This window comes from Aedes albopictus, chromosome 1 (genome assembly GCF_035046485.1).
Source record: "Aedes albopictus strain Foshan chromosome 1, AalbF5, whole genome shotgun sequence".
Lineage (NCBI taxonomy): Eukaryota > Metazoa > Arthropoda > Insecta > Diptera > Culicidae > Aedes > Aedes albopictus.
Genome location: NC_085136.1, coordinates 64,492,050 through 64,509,173, shown reverse-complemented (window position 1 = coordinate 64,509,173; position 17,124 = coordinate 64,492,050). Strand labels below are relative to the sequence as shown.

The 17,124-nt window shown below is 42.1% G+C and overlaps 1 protein-coding gene across 1 annotated transcript in view; it reads right to left on the bottom strand.

Moving 5' to 3' along the window:
* Positions 1-17,124, bottom strand: part of LOC134288501 (uncharacterized protein K02A2.6-like) — a 35,635-nt gene that overhangs the window by 3,038 nt on the left and 15,473 nt on the right. The window contains exon 3 of the mRNA XM_062853547.1: positions 7,857-7,925. Within this exon, the coding sequence (XP_062709531.1) occupies positions 7,857-7,925 (69 nt within the window). The remainder of the gene's footprint in view (positions 1-7,856; positions 7,926-17,124) is intronic.

Here is a 17,124-nt window from a genome sequence, read left to right as displayed (position 1 = left end):
ATCATCCGACGGAGTTCTCGAGGATGTCCTGGAGGAATTCTCGTGGAACTACTGGAAGAATTAGCTCCGGGAGGAATTTCCAAGGAACTCCTAGTGTAATTCCCGTGCAACTTCTGGAGGAATTTACGAGAATCTCTTGGAGGAACTCCCGAGATTCTCCTGCAGGAATTCCCGAAACTTCTTTTTTATTCTTAATCACTTAACCTAATTTACAGCTCTATTGTCCACTGGGGCACTACGTGAGCAATTTCAATTGACAGCTGCACTAACATTTTGTACAGCGCCTAGATTCTACTCTACTTTATCGAACTGGTTGCCTTTCTGCTGCTTTCACTTTTCTTCTTAATACATGGTAGAATGATGAGCACAAGGATGATGATGGATGGCCGTTGTTCTTTTCCAGTCCGATTGGGAGTCCATTATGAGTAGCAGTTCGCCGATGTCCAGGTATCCGGGTTCGTTTGAGCCACGGGGCTCAGAAGAGGGTCAGTGTCAACCACTCTCGGAGGAAGAGCAGCTGACGAAAAATTGCGAGTGCCGGGGCTGGGAATCCAACCCATGACCATCCGCATATGAAGCGGACGTGTGACCAACTACGCCACGGGCCCCGGCTGAGTCGAGATTTCTTCAATAAGAATTTGCAGAGTTTCTCTCAAGATTTCACTTGGATTCCTGCGAATTTCTTATAAGGAATTTAGAAAGTTAGAAGATATTCTGAGGAAAACCCGTAGAAAAATCCTTGCAAGAACTCTGGGAGTACCTATTAAAGAAATCCCTAAGGGAGTATCCAAAATCTTGGGAAACTTACCGATAAAGATTCCCGGGAGGAATAAAGCCTGTATCCGCAATAATCGGGACACAGAAGTATGGCTATAGCTCTGTAATGAATCGGTAAATTTGGCCGGTAATTGACTAAGAATTCTTCGGTGTATGTTTATTATTTGTGCTAAGTTTCATAAAAATTTACGCATTACTTTTAACTGTGGATGAACAACAAACAGACTTGGTTTTAAGCATTTTGTACAATCATGACCAATTTTCATTCGCATAATAGATATTTCATTTACGTTACAGTTCAAAGCTCTGTGATGATCATTATGAAATTTCTTTAGCAGTTATGATACTTATAGAGACACTTTCTTGCGAAATTTCATCAACTTTGATCGATTGGTTTGAAAGCTACTGGTGTTGATAGCGGTGAGTGTTAGTGAAAATATTTCGTGTTTTTTATGTGCGATGTTTGCCTATTCATAACTTTTGAATTTATCTGCCGATTTTCATGAAATTTTCACAGGGGGCAGTTGATTATGTGTATATGTATTATTCCTGCAAAATTTGATGATTATTGATATAGTTCTTTCAATAGTACAATCGAAACAATAAAGGGTGCTGACCAATTGCTGTCTGAGGGGCTAAAATCACGTTCAGTCCCAATACATGTTTCGACTATAAAATTATCGATAGTGCATCGATTTTTTTGAAATTTTGCCAGTGCAACAAATGTAGATTGAAAGGTTTGTGTTCAAAATTTCAGACGTTTCCTTTGCCAAATTTAAAAGTTACAGCGCTGATAAGCAAAAGTAGGGGCTGTACAAAATCAATGGCGCTCATTCTACTCATTCATTGCTACAACAAAAAGTACTGCATCGATTCAAATGAAATTTTGTAGGTAAAATAAACACATCTTAAGATGATATTAGGTCAAATAAGAGCAAATTCAAAGTAACTTTTGCAGAGTTACAGCTGTATTTCTGTGTCCCGATTATTGCGGATACAGGCTTTAATGCAGAGAAAATCTGTAAAAAAAATATTCTCATGTGGGTCACTACATGAAATCCGGTACAACTACGAGGAAGAGCCTGGCTCTGAAAGAAATCACGGGAAGAAATCAATACGAAATATCAGCAATAGCTCCTGTAAAAATCCCAGAAGGCACTCCGGAAAAAAATCTTAAGAGAAAGAAAGAAAGAAAAACCATCGGAAGGAATCTTCTGAGAGAAATTCCAGGAGAAACTCCTAAGGAAATCTCACGTTAAACTTCAAAATGTACCCAGCGACAATTTTTAAGAAATACTCTAGCTGAAATTTCTATAGCAAACCAGAAAAGAACTTAAGAAGAAAGCTCACAGTAATTTCTTGAAAATATTACAGGAAAAACTTTGGAAGAAATCTCGGGAGGAACACCCAGCAGAAAATTTGTGAAAAACTTCTTAAGAAATCCTTGGTAAAACTCTTGTAAAATCCCAGGAATAACTCCAGTAGCAACTCTGAGAGAACTTCTGGGAAGATCTCCTGGAGAAATGACATGAGGAACCCCGGAAGGAATCGCGTAAAATCTCTCAGAGGAATCTCGAGATAAATTCTGGGAGAAATCCTACGAAAATTTCATTGAGCAAAACGCAGGAGGAACTCCAGAAAATATCCCACGATGGGCTCTGGGTGCAATACCGGCAAGAAATTCGGTAGCATCCCCGTGAAAAACTCCAGGAGAAATCAGTCGAAATTCAGGAATCCTGGAAAAAATGGTGGAAGCAATCCGGAAGTGTACCTATTCGGGAAAAATTTAGAAAGGAATACCAAGAAAAATGGCGTGAAAATTACGGAAGGAATTTTGTGAGAAATTCCAGGAGGAATTTTGTGAGAAATTCCAGGAGGTTTCAGAAATACCTCCTGGAATTTCTCACAAAATTCCTTCCGTATTTTTCACGCCATTTTTCTTGGTATTCCTTTCTAATTTTTTCCCGAATAGGTACAACAGGAAGAAACTCTGACGGAATTCCTGGAAAAATCCTTGTAGCGGAATTCTTACATGGATTTTAACTTCCAGGTTCATCCACGTCCACGTGAAATTTGCAGCCGCTTATCGGAGTCGTCGGCTTGTCGGAAATATGTATCTGCTAGGCCTCTAGGAGCCCTCCTCGTGTTCCACGATTATCCAGTTGCCCTTGATTTAAGTTGCTTCGCGAATGATCATTCAGATGAATTTTTCACGTCTTCACGGAACCACAAGCTACCAGTAAGAACCTGCAGCATAACGTGAAAAAATATATGTTTTGACAGTTTGTTCTTACTACAAACATGTAGTAAAAGCTTATGTTAGAAAGAGGAAAACACTACATACTCCAAAACTGTTTTATTCATACCAACAATTCAGTAATCTCTATGGACTCTTCCCAATTAACATTTTTAAAACCAATTACACTTATAGAGGTTTTGAAAACCGTCACAAAACCAAATACCTTTTAAGTTGATTTCATGGTGGTTCTAAACACCTCTTCTAGTCTAATTAACTAAACAATGTTACTTAGGTTCTTTTGAGTATATCTATGCCTTGGGGTCGAACCAGCACAATTGCGCTGGTCCCACTTTGACCACCCAGAAATCTTGTGCTTTTCAACAAAGTACCACTTTTTCTTCGCCGTTTTGCAGGACTACTCTTTTTCTATCGATTTTTACGTCTGCATACCTGGATTAAACAAATATTTATAAAAATACGACAGATAAAACTTCCTTTACCTTTTGTGATTTCTATCGGAATTGTTTCATGGATTCATTAATTGATCCTTCTCAGGGTTTTCTTAGAGATTTTTCTCAAAATTCCTTCAGGGATTATTCCAGGATTTTTCAGTCAAAGATTCTTCCAGGGATTCTTTCTAGGATTCCGTTAGCAATTTCTTGTGGAATCCTTCCACTTGTTCCTCCCAGGATTTCTTCGGGGATTTCATTCGAGCTTTCTTTAGGTGTTTCTTTTACGATTTATTTAAGAATCCATCCCGGGATTCCTTCATTGATTTTCCCAGTTTTCCTTCAGACATTCCTACCGAGATACATTCAAGGATTTCTTTCGGAATTGATTCTGAGATTTCTTTGTGGATTTCTCCCGGGATATCTTCTGGAATTATTTCAGATATTTCTCGCGAAATTCATTTAGGGTTTCTTATTGGGATTTTTCCCATATTCTTTCAGGGATCTCTCCCGTGATTCCTTCATTAATTCGCCCCGGTTTTCCGTCAGCAATTTATCCAAATATTTCGGGATTTCTCCCCAGGTTATTTTTATAATTGCATCTGAGATTATTTCAGGAATTTCTCCAGAGTCTTCTTTCAATTTTCCTTCCGAGATTTTTTCTGGAAATCCTCTCGAGGTTTCTTCAAGAATCTCTTCCAGTATTCACCATGAATTCCTCCCGGGATTCCTACATTACTTTTGCTTCGAATTCCTCCAGGGGTTACTTTAAGGGTTTCCGTAAAATTTTTTTGAGATCTCTTCCGGAATTCTTCCAGAGATTTCTCCAGGATATTACAAAGGATATTTTTCAGATTCTTTCAAGGATGATTCCCAGATTTTTAGGTATATTTTCATGGATACCCCTCGTGTTTCTTTCATGGAATCCTTCCGGAATTCCTTCAGAAGATTCTGCCAGGATTCATCATTCAGTCCTTACGGAATTCTTTCATTATTTCTTCTGAGGATTCCTTTAGGAATTCCTCCAAAGATTCTAGAGGATTCTTTCAAGGATTTTTCCCGGGATTCTTTTAAATATCCCTTCTGGGATTCCTCCATTTATTCAGCATTCTTTCAGGTATTCCTCCCAGTATTCATTTAGGGATTACTTCAGAGATTTCTTCCGTGATTTCTTCATAAATTCTTCCCAGAAATCTTTCAGGGATTTTGCTCGGGACTTTTTATGTGAAGATATGGCAATCCATACCTCGAATTTTCATCAGTACATATCTGAAGAACCGAACAACAATTTGCGTTGACCAGCAGCGTGTAAACATCCGGTCAACTTTTCAGAGCAAACCATCATTTTGTTCTTCAGGTCTTGAAACTTTGAGAAGTGGTTTCGTTACATCTTCACCTTCAGGGATTCCTCCCGAGATCATTCTGTTGAGTGTGTATGAAATGTTACAATCGGTCAACCCTCATATCGAGACAACCTCTATGAAATAGACACACCATGAGTGTGTTTGAAATTCTTCTAATGATTTCTCCAAGAATTGTTTTGGGATTTTTTTCCTCTCGGGAATCATTTTCAGGTTTCTGCTGGCATTCCTTTCGATATGATTTGAGAATTTCCTCAGGATTCTCTCAGAGGCTCATTTTGAGCTTCTTCTAGGGATTACACTAACCTTATTTTATGCACATGGCATGCAAAATATGCATAAAATAAACAGGCATTGTTAATAGAGGGAAATTTGTGCATAAATTAAGTTTGAGCTTCAACGAGGGAATCTAGTTCGCGAGAACAGGTCTTGCTTCTGGGCATTTAAGGTGGGGCTAAGGGGGTTTCCAGGAAGTGTCCAGAGAGCCCAAAAAGGGAAAAGGGGGTTCCTAGGGGCTTCAGGGGCGTTTCAGGGGGTTGTTTCAGGGATTTCAGAAGCCTTTTAAAGACATTCTGTCAGGTTTTATTGGCGTTTTAATGGGAATATGGGGCATTCTGGGGCATTTCTATAGTATTGAGGAGGAGGGGGGGGGGTTCAGCGACGATTCAAGGGGCTTTGAAGGCAACTCAAAGAGTCTCAGTAGCCTTTATAGATCGTTATAAGGGGTTTGAGAGGCGATTCAAGGCATTTCAGAGTAATTTCAGAGGGTTTCAGGGGTTTCAGAAACATTTTACGGGTATTACTAGAAGTTTTACGGGCGTTTAATGGCATTTCAGGGACGTTTCAAGGGGTTTTCAGGTGCATTTCAGTGGATTTCTGGAGCCAATTAGAGGCGTCCAGAAGGATTTCACAGTCATTCCAAATTGATTATCAGCATTATGAGCATTTCAAAAGGATTACGGAGGTTCCAGGGGCGTTTCGAAGAATTTCAGGTTAGGGTCGTATAAGGGGGTTTCAGGAATGCACTTAAATCAAAGAGCATTTCTGGGGTTTTTCAAAAGATATTGTGATGAGGTATGTGTAAATCCTCTGAATCTTCTTGAAACGCCTCCGAAATCCCCCTGAAACCCACTTGAAGCCCATGTAGCGCACCTGCGACCCTCCGAAACCCCCCGAAATGCCTCCGTAATGCCTCCTAAATCCTCCTAAAACCCCCTCGGACCCAATGTAACGCATCTTAGACTCTCCGAAACTCCCAAAAACGCCTGCGTAACGCTGAATCCTGCTTGAAATGCCTCCAAAATCCTGCCGAAAATGCTCTAAAATTTCCTGAAATGCCTCAAAGATCCCCTAAAATTCCCTCGGACCCCATGTAACGCACCTGAGACACTCCGAATCCCGGAAACTCCTCCGTAACGCCTCTGAATTCTACCGAAAAAGCTCTGAAACTTCCTGAAATGCCTCTGAAACCCCCCTGAAACCCCCTCGGACCGCATGTAATGCACCTACGACCCCCCGTAACCCTCGAAAATGCCTCAAAATTCATCCGAAAATGCTCTTAAGCTTCCTGAAATGCATCCGGAATTGCCCTAAAATCCCCGCGGACCCTATGTAATGCACCTGAGACCCTCCGAAACCCCCAAAAACACCTTCGCAACGCCTCTGAAACTAGCCTAAAGCACTCTGAGACTTCCTGAAATGGCTTCGAAACCCCCACTTGGACGCCATTAAACGCACGTGAGAACCTCGTAAACCCCCGAAAACGTAACCCGTAAAAATCCTCTGGAACTCTCTGAAATCCTTTCGAAAACCCCCGTCATAGTGATACTCACGGTACATATTCTCCTTTTGCTCGAAACGCCATTGGGAACCACTGGTAAACATGAACACGTCGCTTTAAATTAATACTTTCTGGGAATATGTAAAAAATTAGCACCCTGTTCATCCCCACTTTCATAACGCTAGGGATGGTGAATGAGTTATACACACACATTTTGCAACATTGAATCACAGCAGCTATGGAGGATCGGATGGCTGGCTGCGTGCGCCGAAGTGTTCACAAATTATGTACTCACAGTAGGCCGACCGGCAACCGCGTGGTGTTTCGCATAAATATGAGTCAACAACATAATGCACCACCAGCAGCCAGCTGGCGTGCGCCGTGCTTTATCCACGTTTGGCAGCCGCTCGCCATATAGTCAGCCAGCCAAACGAGAGGGTACTAATTTAAATTTGATTAATGTGCAACATGTTGATGAAAAATACACGGGTCTCTGAGCCAATTTTGTAGCCTCGCGCCTACATGTATGCAATGCATGCTTCCGAACGGATCGCTGCCGCGACGCCTGAATGTTATACAGTATCAAAGTAGGCGCACGTGTTGCAATTAGTGGCATTTGGCTAGTCTAGCTTGTTCCAGGCATTTTCTTTATGAGAAATCGAAGGATTCATCATCGAGTCATCCTTGAGAATATCGAATCTTCCGTACGAGTAGCAAACTTAAGCGATTACTTTGATCGTAACCATTAACTAAGCTGCCCGTTCCTCTCTTCTTCCGGTGAAGGTATCCAAATCGCTATCCAACACCAAACACATACCGGTCGGAAAACCGGAAAAGCCACAGGGGAGAGATAAATTCGATGACCAGACAGGTAAATTGAGTTAGCACCAGGGCAATTAATTTCGGTCAACTCGGTTTCGGTAGCGGTGGCGGCGGCGTATCGGCTTATACCTTACCTACATATCGTGGTCGGTTTCAGTACACATGGACTGAAGTGTTGGGACTCGGAACACGTGTGGAAAAGCGTTTTTCCGGCGTTCCGCAGTTAAGGAGGAAGGGGGATGGTTCATAATTAATGGTAATCGATTTAGGTATTCAAACGTGAAAATAAATTAGATGGAACGTTTGCGACGGGGAAGCATGACTATACGTAGTGGTCAGCTGAATGGATGTGTTTTTGCTGGTGATAAGAGATGTGAAACGAATCTTAGAAATGCACACACGCTACACGTTATGTGAAATACACCTACCATTCGGATGAGCTTCTAGGGAGTTCAGTTTGCAATAAACCACCAAAACCAACAGGTAGAGTGTAGTAGCTGAAACGGTTGAAAAAAACATGGATTAGAACGATATGCACAGATTCTATGCAACTGTGTATGAAATGCGGATGAAGATTTACGGTTAAAAAGTTGTTCACTGCATGTTTGAATAGCCTTTGTGCGTTATCTACGGAACATGATTTGAGCTGGAAATGAATTAGGAATTAGGAAAGCTATTTATTTTCAAAGCTAGACGAACATAACTCTGTAACGTTTTCTATTCAGTACGTAGATGCTATAGACTGTTTCGAATTCACAGGTAATTTTTCAGCTTTCAGTCTGTAAAGCGATTTGAAACGTAGGGAATCGCGCCACTTGGGCGGTGGCTTCTATATTCGTCTGTTTTCCACTATAACTCAGTCAAATTTGAACCAATTGACACAACTTTTGGAATGTGGTGAGATATGTATAGTATCTACCCGTGTAGAACATTTCAAGTCAAGTGTTCCAAAATTGACTGAGTTATAGTGGAAAACAGACGAATATAGAAGCCACCGCCCAGTGTCGCGATACCCTATTGGTTGAAATAATAATGATCAATATCGCCTTCTACCACTACGTCCATTCTAATTAATAGAACAAAAAATCTCTCCCAAAAGGAAAGAAACTGCACCGTCATTAATTAAAAATTCTTAAAAACATTCTCCGGAAATCACGCCGCTGGGACATCCTCTCGGTTTGAAGACTGAAAAAAATATCAACCCCTTTCGTCATGCAAGCAAGAATTCCTATTCCCCGTGGATGATGGTCCCCGTCAGGTCATTTAATGAAGTAACAACAAGCAATTTTAATGCAAATGAATTGCCATGCCCATAAAATTAATCTCACCAGCGGCCTCACGGCCGGATAGCCCAACAGAAAGGTGGTATTGGGTTGGTGGAAGATTGGTTCCATCGGTAGTAGGTAAGATGCATGACGACAGTGCACAAGAAAAAGGGTTAAATCACCTTAGAGTTTTCCTCCGTTAGCATCGGTCGGGTCAACCCAAACAACACCGGGGGTGTTGAGGGGGTGTGCAGCCAAGAGGGTTGATTGTGAGTTATGGACCACTCCGGGACGAAGGATTTTTGCTACGGCTTCCGATGGCATCTAATTAGTGGGATGCTAGGATCTTGATTTACGATGATATTTTTTTGTTCGTAGAAGTGATTTTTGTTTAAAAAATGCATCTAGCTAAGATTGATTGCTTTTTTAGAATCATCCAAGCCACGATTTTCTTTACCGGTTTTTGCACATGACTACGTTCGGTGAAACTGCTAGTAACAAAGTAAGTAATATCAGACCTTAATTTATTTGTTACTCCTGTTAGTCCTGCTATCTATAACATTCGTTTTCGCGTATTCGATAAAATGTTAAAAAGGAAGCAATAGGTAAAGTACTAGACTGAAAGTAGTGATCTGGATTTTTGAAATGGTGCAAATGATACCCACGGTTTCTTTTCTAATTCGTTTGTTTGAGCAAAATTTTGAGTTAGTGTTGTAGATGTAAAAAACGGAAAATACATCAATACAGTGACCAAGAATTTTGCTCAAACAGCTTCGAATTAGGCAAAAAACACAATACCCACGTTGTTGCACCATTTCATTGCAGAAACGGAGCATTTATCATCTCACCATACAAAAATCCAGTTCACTATTTTTAATGTAGTACTTCACCTAATACTTCCTTTCGAGTCTTTAATTTCTGTTCTCTCTTTCATCATTTTATATTTTATTTTTAATCTATTTCATAAATCTCCAATATTCTATCTTTTACCTTCGGCCCAAGTTTTTTGTTCTTTTTCCTATTTTCTGCCTTCTGTTTTTATCCCCTTGTATATCTCCTCCTGTTTTTACTTCTATCTACTACTCTAACTATTTTTGATGTTACATTTCTATTCTGTACTTTTTCATTTGTATCCTACTTGTTTCATAACTTTTAAATATTTCCTAATCTCCATATCTCCATATCTTGAAGCGATTTCGTTCGTTTTTGTTCTAGATTCTGTCTCCATATATCGAGATGGAGCCATATTGAATGGTTTTAGAGCCTAGAGTCTCCATTAAACATCCACCATCTTAAATTTAAGACCGCCATCCTGGATATTTTGGTCGATATTTTTGGACTCTAGACATCTTTCCCATACCAAACATACCCATATTACAGAGTTTTAGAGCCTAAAATGCCCTTTAACAACCACCACCTTGATTTAAATAGAGCCACCATCTTGAATTTTGAGCCACCATCTTGGATAATCTGGTCGCCATTTCTGGAGTCCAGACTTCTTCCCCTTACCAAATATACTTAATTGCAAGGTTTTAGGGCCCAAAATACCATTAAACAGCTGCCATCTTTAATTTTGTGCCGCCATCTTGAATTTTGGACTGCCGTCGTGGATATTCTGGTTGCCATCTTTGGAGTTCAGACATCTTAAAATTTAAGCTTATATCTTACGGGTTCCCAACCAGAAGTCCACGGCCCCCTGGGGGCCGTGAAGCCAGAATTTTGTGTTATGCGTTTTTTTATATTGGTTATCAGTAACACGTCAAATGAGAGAGAGGTACAAACCAGTGGTTCCCAGAGTGGGCAGAAATCGGGTCGAAGGGGGCGAAAATACTGAAAAAGCGACGATTTTTTTCAAAAGTTTCAGTAAACATGTCCAGATAATTATTCATTCATGAAGATTACCATCCCTAACATTTTTAGATTTTTTTTTCCTCATGATTTAAGATTGCTTGTTCAACATCGACTCGGATCACTATCTCGTAGTTAGTAAGATTCGAGCTCGGTTATCAACCGTGTCGGACTCTAGGAACCGGCGATCGATGCGTTTCAATATCCAGCGGTTTTCAGCAGACGGTACGGTAGCTGACTATCACCAGAAGCTGGACGAGCGGATAAGTGAGATCAACGAGAGCGATAATCTCAACACTCTGTGGGAGTCTATCCACGGAGCGATGAGTACAGCAGCGCGGGAGGTGATAGGTACTGCTCGAAGACGACCTAGAAACGGGTGGTTCGACGAGGAGTGCCAGAGAGTAACGGACGAGAAGAATGTTGCCAGAAGCCGGATGTTGGTGTCGGGGACCCGGCAGAGCAGGGAGCGATATAGGGAAGCAAGAGCAGCCGAAAAACGAATCCACCGCAAAAAGAAAAAAGAGCACGAGGAAAATGTGATTGCTCAGGCGCAAGAGAGTATGCAACAGAATGATATGCGGAGATTTTACGAAACTCTCAATGGCGTGCGGAGAAAAACAGCACCTTCTTCCGTCATGTGTAACGATCGTAATGGAAACTTGCTGACAGCCAAGACAATGGTGGCTGCCAGGTGGAGAGAGCACTTCGAGGTATTGTTGAACGGTGGGAGTGAAAGAGCGACGGACAGAATTCGAATCGACGACGACGGACAAGCTGTGGAACCTCCAACGCTAGACGAGGTCAAGACTGCCATTAGGAGACTGAAGAACAACAAGGCTGCTGGGAAGGACGATCTCCCGGCCGAGCTTCTCAAGCACAGTAGTGAGCAGCTGTATCAACTCTTACACCGTATTATAGTGAAGATATGGGAGGAGGAAGAACTGCCTGCTAGTTGGTTGGATGGTCTCATTTGCCCTCTTTTCAAGAAAGTGCATCGACTGGAGTGCGCGAATTACAGAGGAATAACACTCCTCAATTCAGCGTACAAAATTTTGTCCGGAGTTTTGTTCCACAGGCTGAGGCCGATTGAGGAGTCCTTCGTCGGCGAATATCAGGCAGGATTTCGTGAGGGCCGATCAACGACGGACCAGATGTTCACCCTGCGGCAAATTCTCGATAAATTTCGGGAGTACAACTTGCAGACCCATTATCTGTTTATTGATTTCAAGGCGGCGTACGATTCAGTGAAGAGAAACGAGTTATGGCAGATTATGATCGAACATGGTTTTCCGGCGAAGCTGATTAGACTGATTCGTGCGACGCTTGGCGGATCGAAATCAAGTGTACGGGTTGCGGATGAAATTTCGTCATCGTTCGTAACCTTTGACGGACTGAAGCAGGGCGATGCTCTTTCAAACTTACTGTTCAACATAGCACTGGAAGGAGCGATAAGGAGAGCTGGTGTGCACAGAAGCGGAACCATTGTCACGAAGTCGCATATGCTCCTGGGCTTCGCGGACGATATCGACATCATCGGAATCGACCGTCGTGCCGTGGAAGAGGCGTTCGTACCTTTTAAGAGGGAGACTGCGAGGGTTGGACTTACGATCAACCAAAGACTAAGTACATGATTGCTGGTGTTCAACGTCGCCGTGGTAGTGGTGACGAAGTGGTGCTAGGTGGGGAAAAATTTGAAATTGTGGATGAATTTGTTTAGCTTGGTACTCTAGTGACGTGCGATAATGATGTTACCCGCGAGGTGAAAAAACGGATTGCGGCTGCAAATCGGGCCTTTTTCGGTCTGCGAAACCAGCTGAGGTCCCGTAGGCTGCAAACGAAGACTAAACTAGCGTTCTACAAGTCTCTGATTCTCCCGGTCGCTTTATACGGCCATGAAACTTGGACGTTAAAAGAAGTTGATCGGAGAGCCTTTGGAGCCTTCGAACGTAAAGTGCTGCGAACAATACTCGGCGGTAAACTGGAGGACGGCATCTGGCGGCGTCGCATGAACTACGAATTGTACCAGGTATATAAAGAGATGGATATAGTGAAGCGAATACAACACGGCAGGCTGCGGTGGGCTGGACACGTAGCTCGTATGCCGGAGGAACGACAAGCTAAAATTATATTCAGCAGAGAACCAGGAAGGGGTCGTTGGCTTCGTGGGAGACCGCGCACACGTTGGCTTTTTGCAGTTGAGGAGGACCTAAGGACTCTAAACGTTCAGGGCGACTGGAAGCGATTGGCCCAGGACCGAGGCCAGTGGAGGCGGATACTTCATTCGGCGTAGACTCACCGCTACGAGTTGTAGCCCATCAAGTATCAAGTAAGTAATGATCGAATCTAAATGAATAGGAAATAGCACAGTCAAAAAATATAATGTCGTGAAGAGAGACCCATTACTTGTAATTTGAAGAATAATTGTTGAATTATTGAAACTTTTGGGTGTTTCAGAAGTGTCAATAGCGTCTTAGGGGTCTCAGAAGGGCTCAGAGAAGTTTCAAGGGTGTTTTAAAGAATCTTAGGGGGTTTGAGGGGTGTTTCAAGGGTGTTTAATGAGTCTCAAGGGGTCTCGGAAGAATCTCAGGGAGTCCCAAGGGGTTATAGGGGCTTTAGAAGGTTTTATGGCTCTTTCATGGTTTTCAGGGGCGTTTGAGGTGATCTCAGAGAGTCCCGAGATACTCAGCTAGTTCGGTGAAACTGATTAGACTGATTCGTGCGACGCTTGACGGATCGACGGATCGACGGTTTCAGGGAGTCCCAAGCACTTAGTTGGAAACAGTACTTAACTCGATTTTCTATTACTTAGTCCCAAGTGGTTTAGGTACGTTTGCAAAATGTTTTAGGGGATCTTAGAAGAATTTCAGAGGTGCTTCAAGGGATGTCAGGGTTTTCAGAGGCCCCTGATCTTCACCCCTCTTAAGGAGTTTCAACACGTATCAGGGGAGTTTCATGGGGTCTCAAGAGTGTTTCAGGTGGTCCCAGAGGATTTTAAGGTCGTTTTTGAAAGTTTTTAGAATGGGTCTCAGGCTGTGATCTAAGGGGATCTCAAAGGTGTTTCAGGGGCTTTTCAGAGGTGTTTTAAGGAGTCACAAGGGACATCAAGAAGTGTCAGCGGAGTTTCAGGAGAGTTTCAGGGTCTCATGCGGCCTTAAGGAAATTTCAGGCTCGCTTCACCGGCGTTCACGGGATCTTCAGAGGGTTTGAGGGATGTTTCAATGGGTTTCAGTTGATCTCAGAGGAATCAGTCGGAGTTCAGATGTATTTCAGAGAGTGTCTGAGAGATTCAGGTTGGCTCGGAAGATTTTGGTGTGTCAGGGAGGAGGGGGGTGTTTCAAGGAGCTTCAGAAGGCTTCAGGGGGATTTGAAAGGGCTTAGTAACCATTAAAGAAGCGTTTTAGAGCATTTCTGGAGATATCAGGGGCTCAATGGGGATTTCACCGGGTTCTCAGGTGAATGTCTGTAGCGCCCTGAATCTCTTTGAAACTCTCTGGAAATGTCCTTCAATCTCCTCCATTTAGGCTCCCGTAAAACTTCTGAGAACTTCTTTGTGAGGCATGCCGGACTTAGAAGATGTTACTAGATTGGTAGTTAGTTATCCAATACTTACTTACTTTCAGCCCTTAACACCCACGGTGGTGCAGAGTGCCGAATTGAAAGATTTCCATCCTAGGCGATTACCCGCCATAGCCTTGATCGCAGCCACTTCAAATTTCTGTCGATTTGCTTGATTTCGTTTTTGAGGCTGCGCCGGCATGAGTCTCTGGAGCTCTGAGTCTGCCTCTGCTGCGTTATTCTGCTGGGTTCCAATCTAAAGCTTGTTTGCTAGATTTCGTGTCCGCCCCTGCGTAGAGTGTGGCTGACCCACCTCCAAGTTCGCTCCCGAACTTCTGTCGCTATCGGCTTTTGATGACATCGACGATGTAGCTCCACGTTGGAGATCCAATTGAGAGGCCACAATGCACGAATAATATACCGCAGACAGCAATTGATGAAAACCGGCAGCCGTTCAGTGTTCTCCACTGACACATACCAAGTTTCGCTGGCGTACAACAATTTAATGCATTGACTAAACCGACCAGGCAAAAAAGCCATAGAAAGACAAAGGATGAACTACGAGGCTGCCCTGGTCACCGTTGAAAGCTGAAAAATACAGCAGTCAAGGCCGAATTTGGCATGAGTTAGTGTAACTGAGAACAGGCCGTCACTAATCGGATGCTATCTATTCCGTTCATCCACCAAATCAAACTCGTTAAGCATAATGGTACCAATTATTGCTTCAAAAAACTCACATCCGGCTATGTCTTGAATTCCACGACCGATGAATGATCAAAGGCACACACAGTAATTAAAATTCTAACGTTATCCCGCGAATAAATTTTCCGTAAACAGTCGAACCCCTTTTTTGCAGCACTTCCACCATATCACTCGTATGTCGTAGCCGTAGGTACGAGTCAGCTGAACTGAACCCCCTGTCCCTGTTTGTCCAGCTCGTTTGCCAAATTAGAATAGATCCAAGGGGTGGTCACTCTACACAGTGTGCCAAACACATACTGGGCACATCTTTGGCACAATATATCACAATCATAGGCACCGTTGGAAAAACAAACCTTCTTTGATTAAAAACGAAGCTGACAGCCGTTTAGTCAAAACAGTTACCGCAAATGCAAACGGGATATTCGCGTCGCGCTCTGCCGCGTATTTTATGATCTGTATTGGACGTATGTTTTTGGAATCGGTATAGAGACAACCATAGATCTGGTAAGTCATTTCAGAAGGTAGTGAAAGTTCGATACTTGATGATCCCGAGTGTCATTAGACCCTTAGGAGAACCATCCATGTACCGTGGACCAAGCCATGGACTTTGTTTTTTTAAGATACTTTGTAAAGATCATTATATTTTTCAGACATACTTTCGGAGCAAACTAGAAGCTGCGTATGGAACCATAAGCAAGCACCTAAAACATATTTTAAGGATTAAAAATTTATGCAACCAATCACTTGCACGGCTTACCGAAAAAAGGATTAACAAGATAGCGCCAAATTGCTCCGGGATTGAAGAAGGAGACAGCCTCAGATGACTTTTATTTTCATTTTTATTTCTGTGATTTTTAACAATTACCAATTATTAAATCGCAGGTGGCACTCCTCTGGTAGATATAAACGAAATCATGTCCTTTTAAAAACTATTTAATATTTAACCCTGCGGACGGAGAACAGAGGGACATCTTTGTTTTGGGAAATTTTTCATGAGCTTCAGGATCATACACTGCATCTGAAGCGAGATCTGAAGAACAAAAAACACAAGAATGCTGTCGTCAATTAATAGTTGTCGCACGTTGAGCAACCGAAATCAAACTCCAAGAGTTTTATACTATCGGCCGATGCGATTCAGCATTTGAATAAGCTGAACTAACAATAAGCTCAATAGTTATAAACATAAAAATAATTTCAGTACCTGTAGAATAAAAAATAGTATAAAAATAGAAAAATAAAATAAAAATACATATGGTGGAAATAGAAGCCGTCATATCCCCTTTGAATTTATCCACGATAACGTCACTATTCAACGAACTGCAAAATGTGAAACGGTAACTGCGAGCCGCGTTTGCTATCACTGCGCGCATCTGGTGAAAACCGATGAACATCCAGTGAATTTTTTAATTTTGAAAACACCGTGAATGAGTCCATTTGAAATGAAGAGTCATTATTAACCCGGGAGCGGTCGCGTCGCGTACTGAGTACACGCACCATGAAAAAAGCTCGCTTGTGATACACAGTGTGTGCGCGGTGTCGCTGAAGGTGGCCGAAGACGCGACTGCTCGAGGGTTAAGGTTTTAAAATTACTATCTTTACCCGTTTCTCGAAAGTTTCAAGAAACTTTTAATTTAGCTTGCACTTGAGGTTGTGCATAATTTACAAACGTATTGATACAAACGATTCTTCAATATTGTATACACAAACTTCTCTTTTGTATACACATGCATTAATATGCATAGAGCAACCAAAAATATATTTCTCAGAACACAAAAATCTTGAAATACATATTCATTATAGGTCATTAAATACACATTTTATTATCAAAACATTTCACTTCAGACTTTTTATGTGTTCTTCCGGCACATCCGGAAATCAGCGAAAGAAATCGTTTGGGCGTTTGGGTATGTACGAGTGGATTATTCATGGTCCTATGTTTGTACCGTTGCCATTCTCTTGCAAGTATCCTGCTGCCGTTCGTGCAGTATGTTACACAAGTTCACACACCTAGATCGTTCAAGCTCAAGCAATGGCAGAATAATTGTACAAAATGCTGCAATGGAAATATTGGGTTAACTAAATTAAATTAAATTATGAACAAATTTATCTGCATAAGTGCTTTATCTGTCAAATATACCAGATTGATAAACATTCCAGACTTTTCACAAACATGCGCTGGCTACTATGTCAGGCACAGTTTGGGCACAGTCGGCACATAGGCAGCACATCAGAAGCGCACTAAACTGTGTAGAGTGACCACCCCTTGAATAGATCCGTAGTACGCAAACTTCCATTATAATCCCAGAACAAATTGCTCCAATTT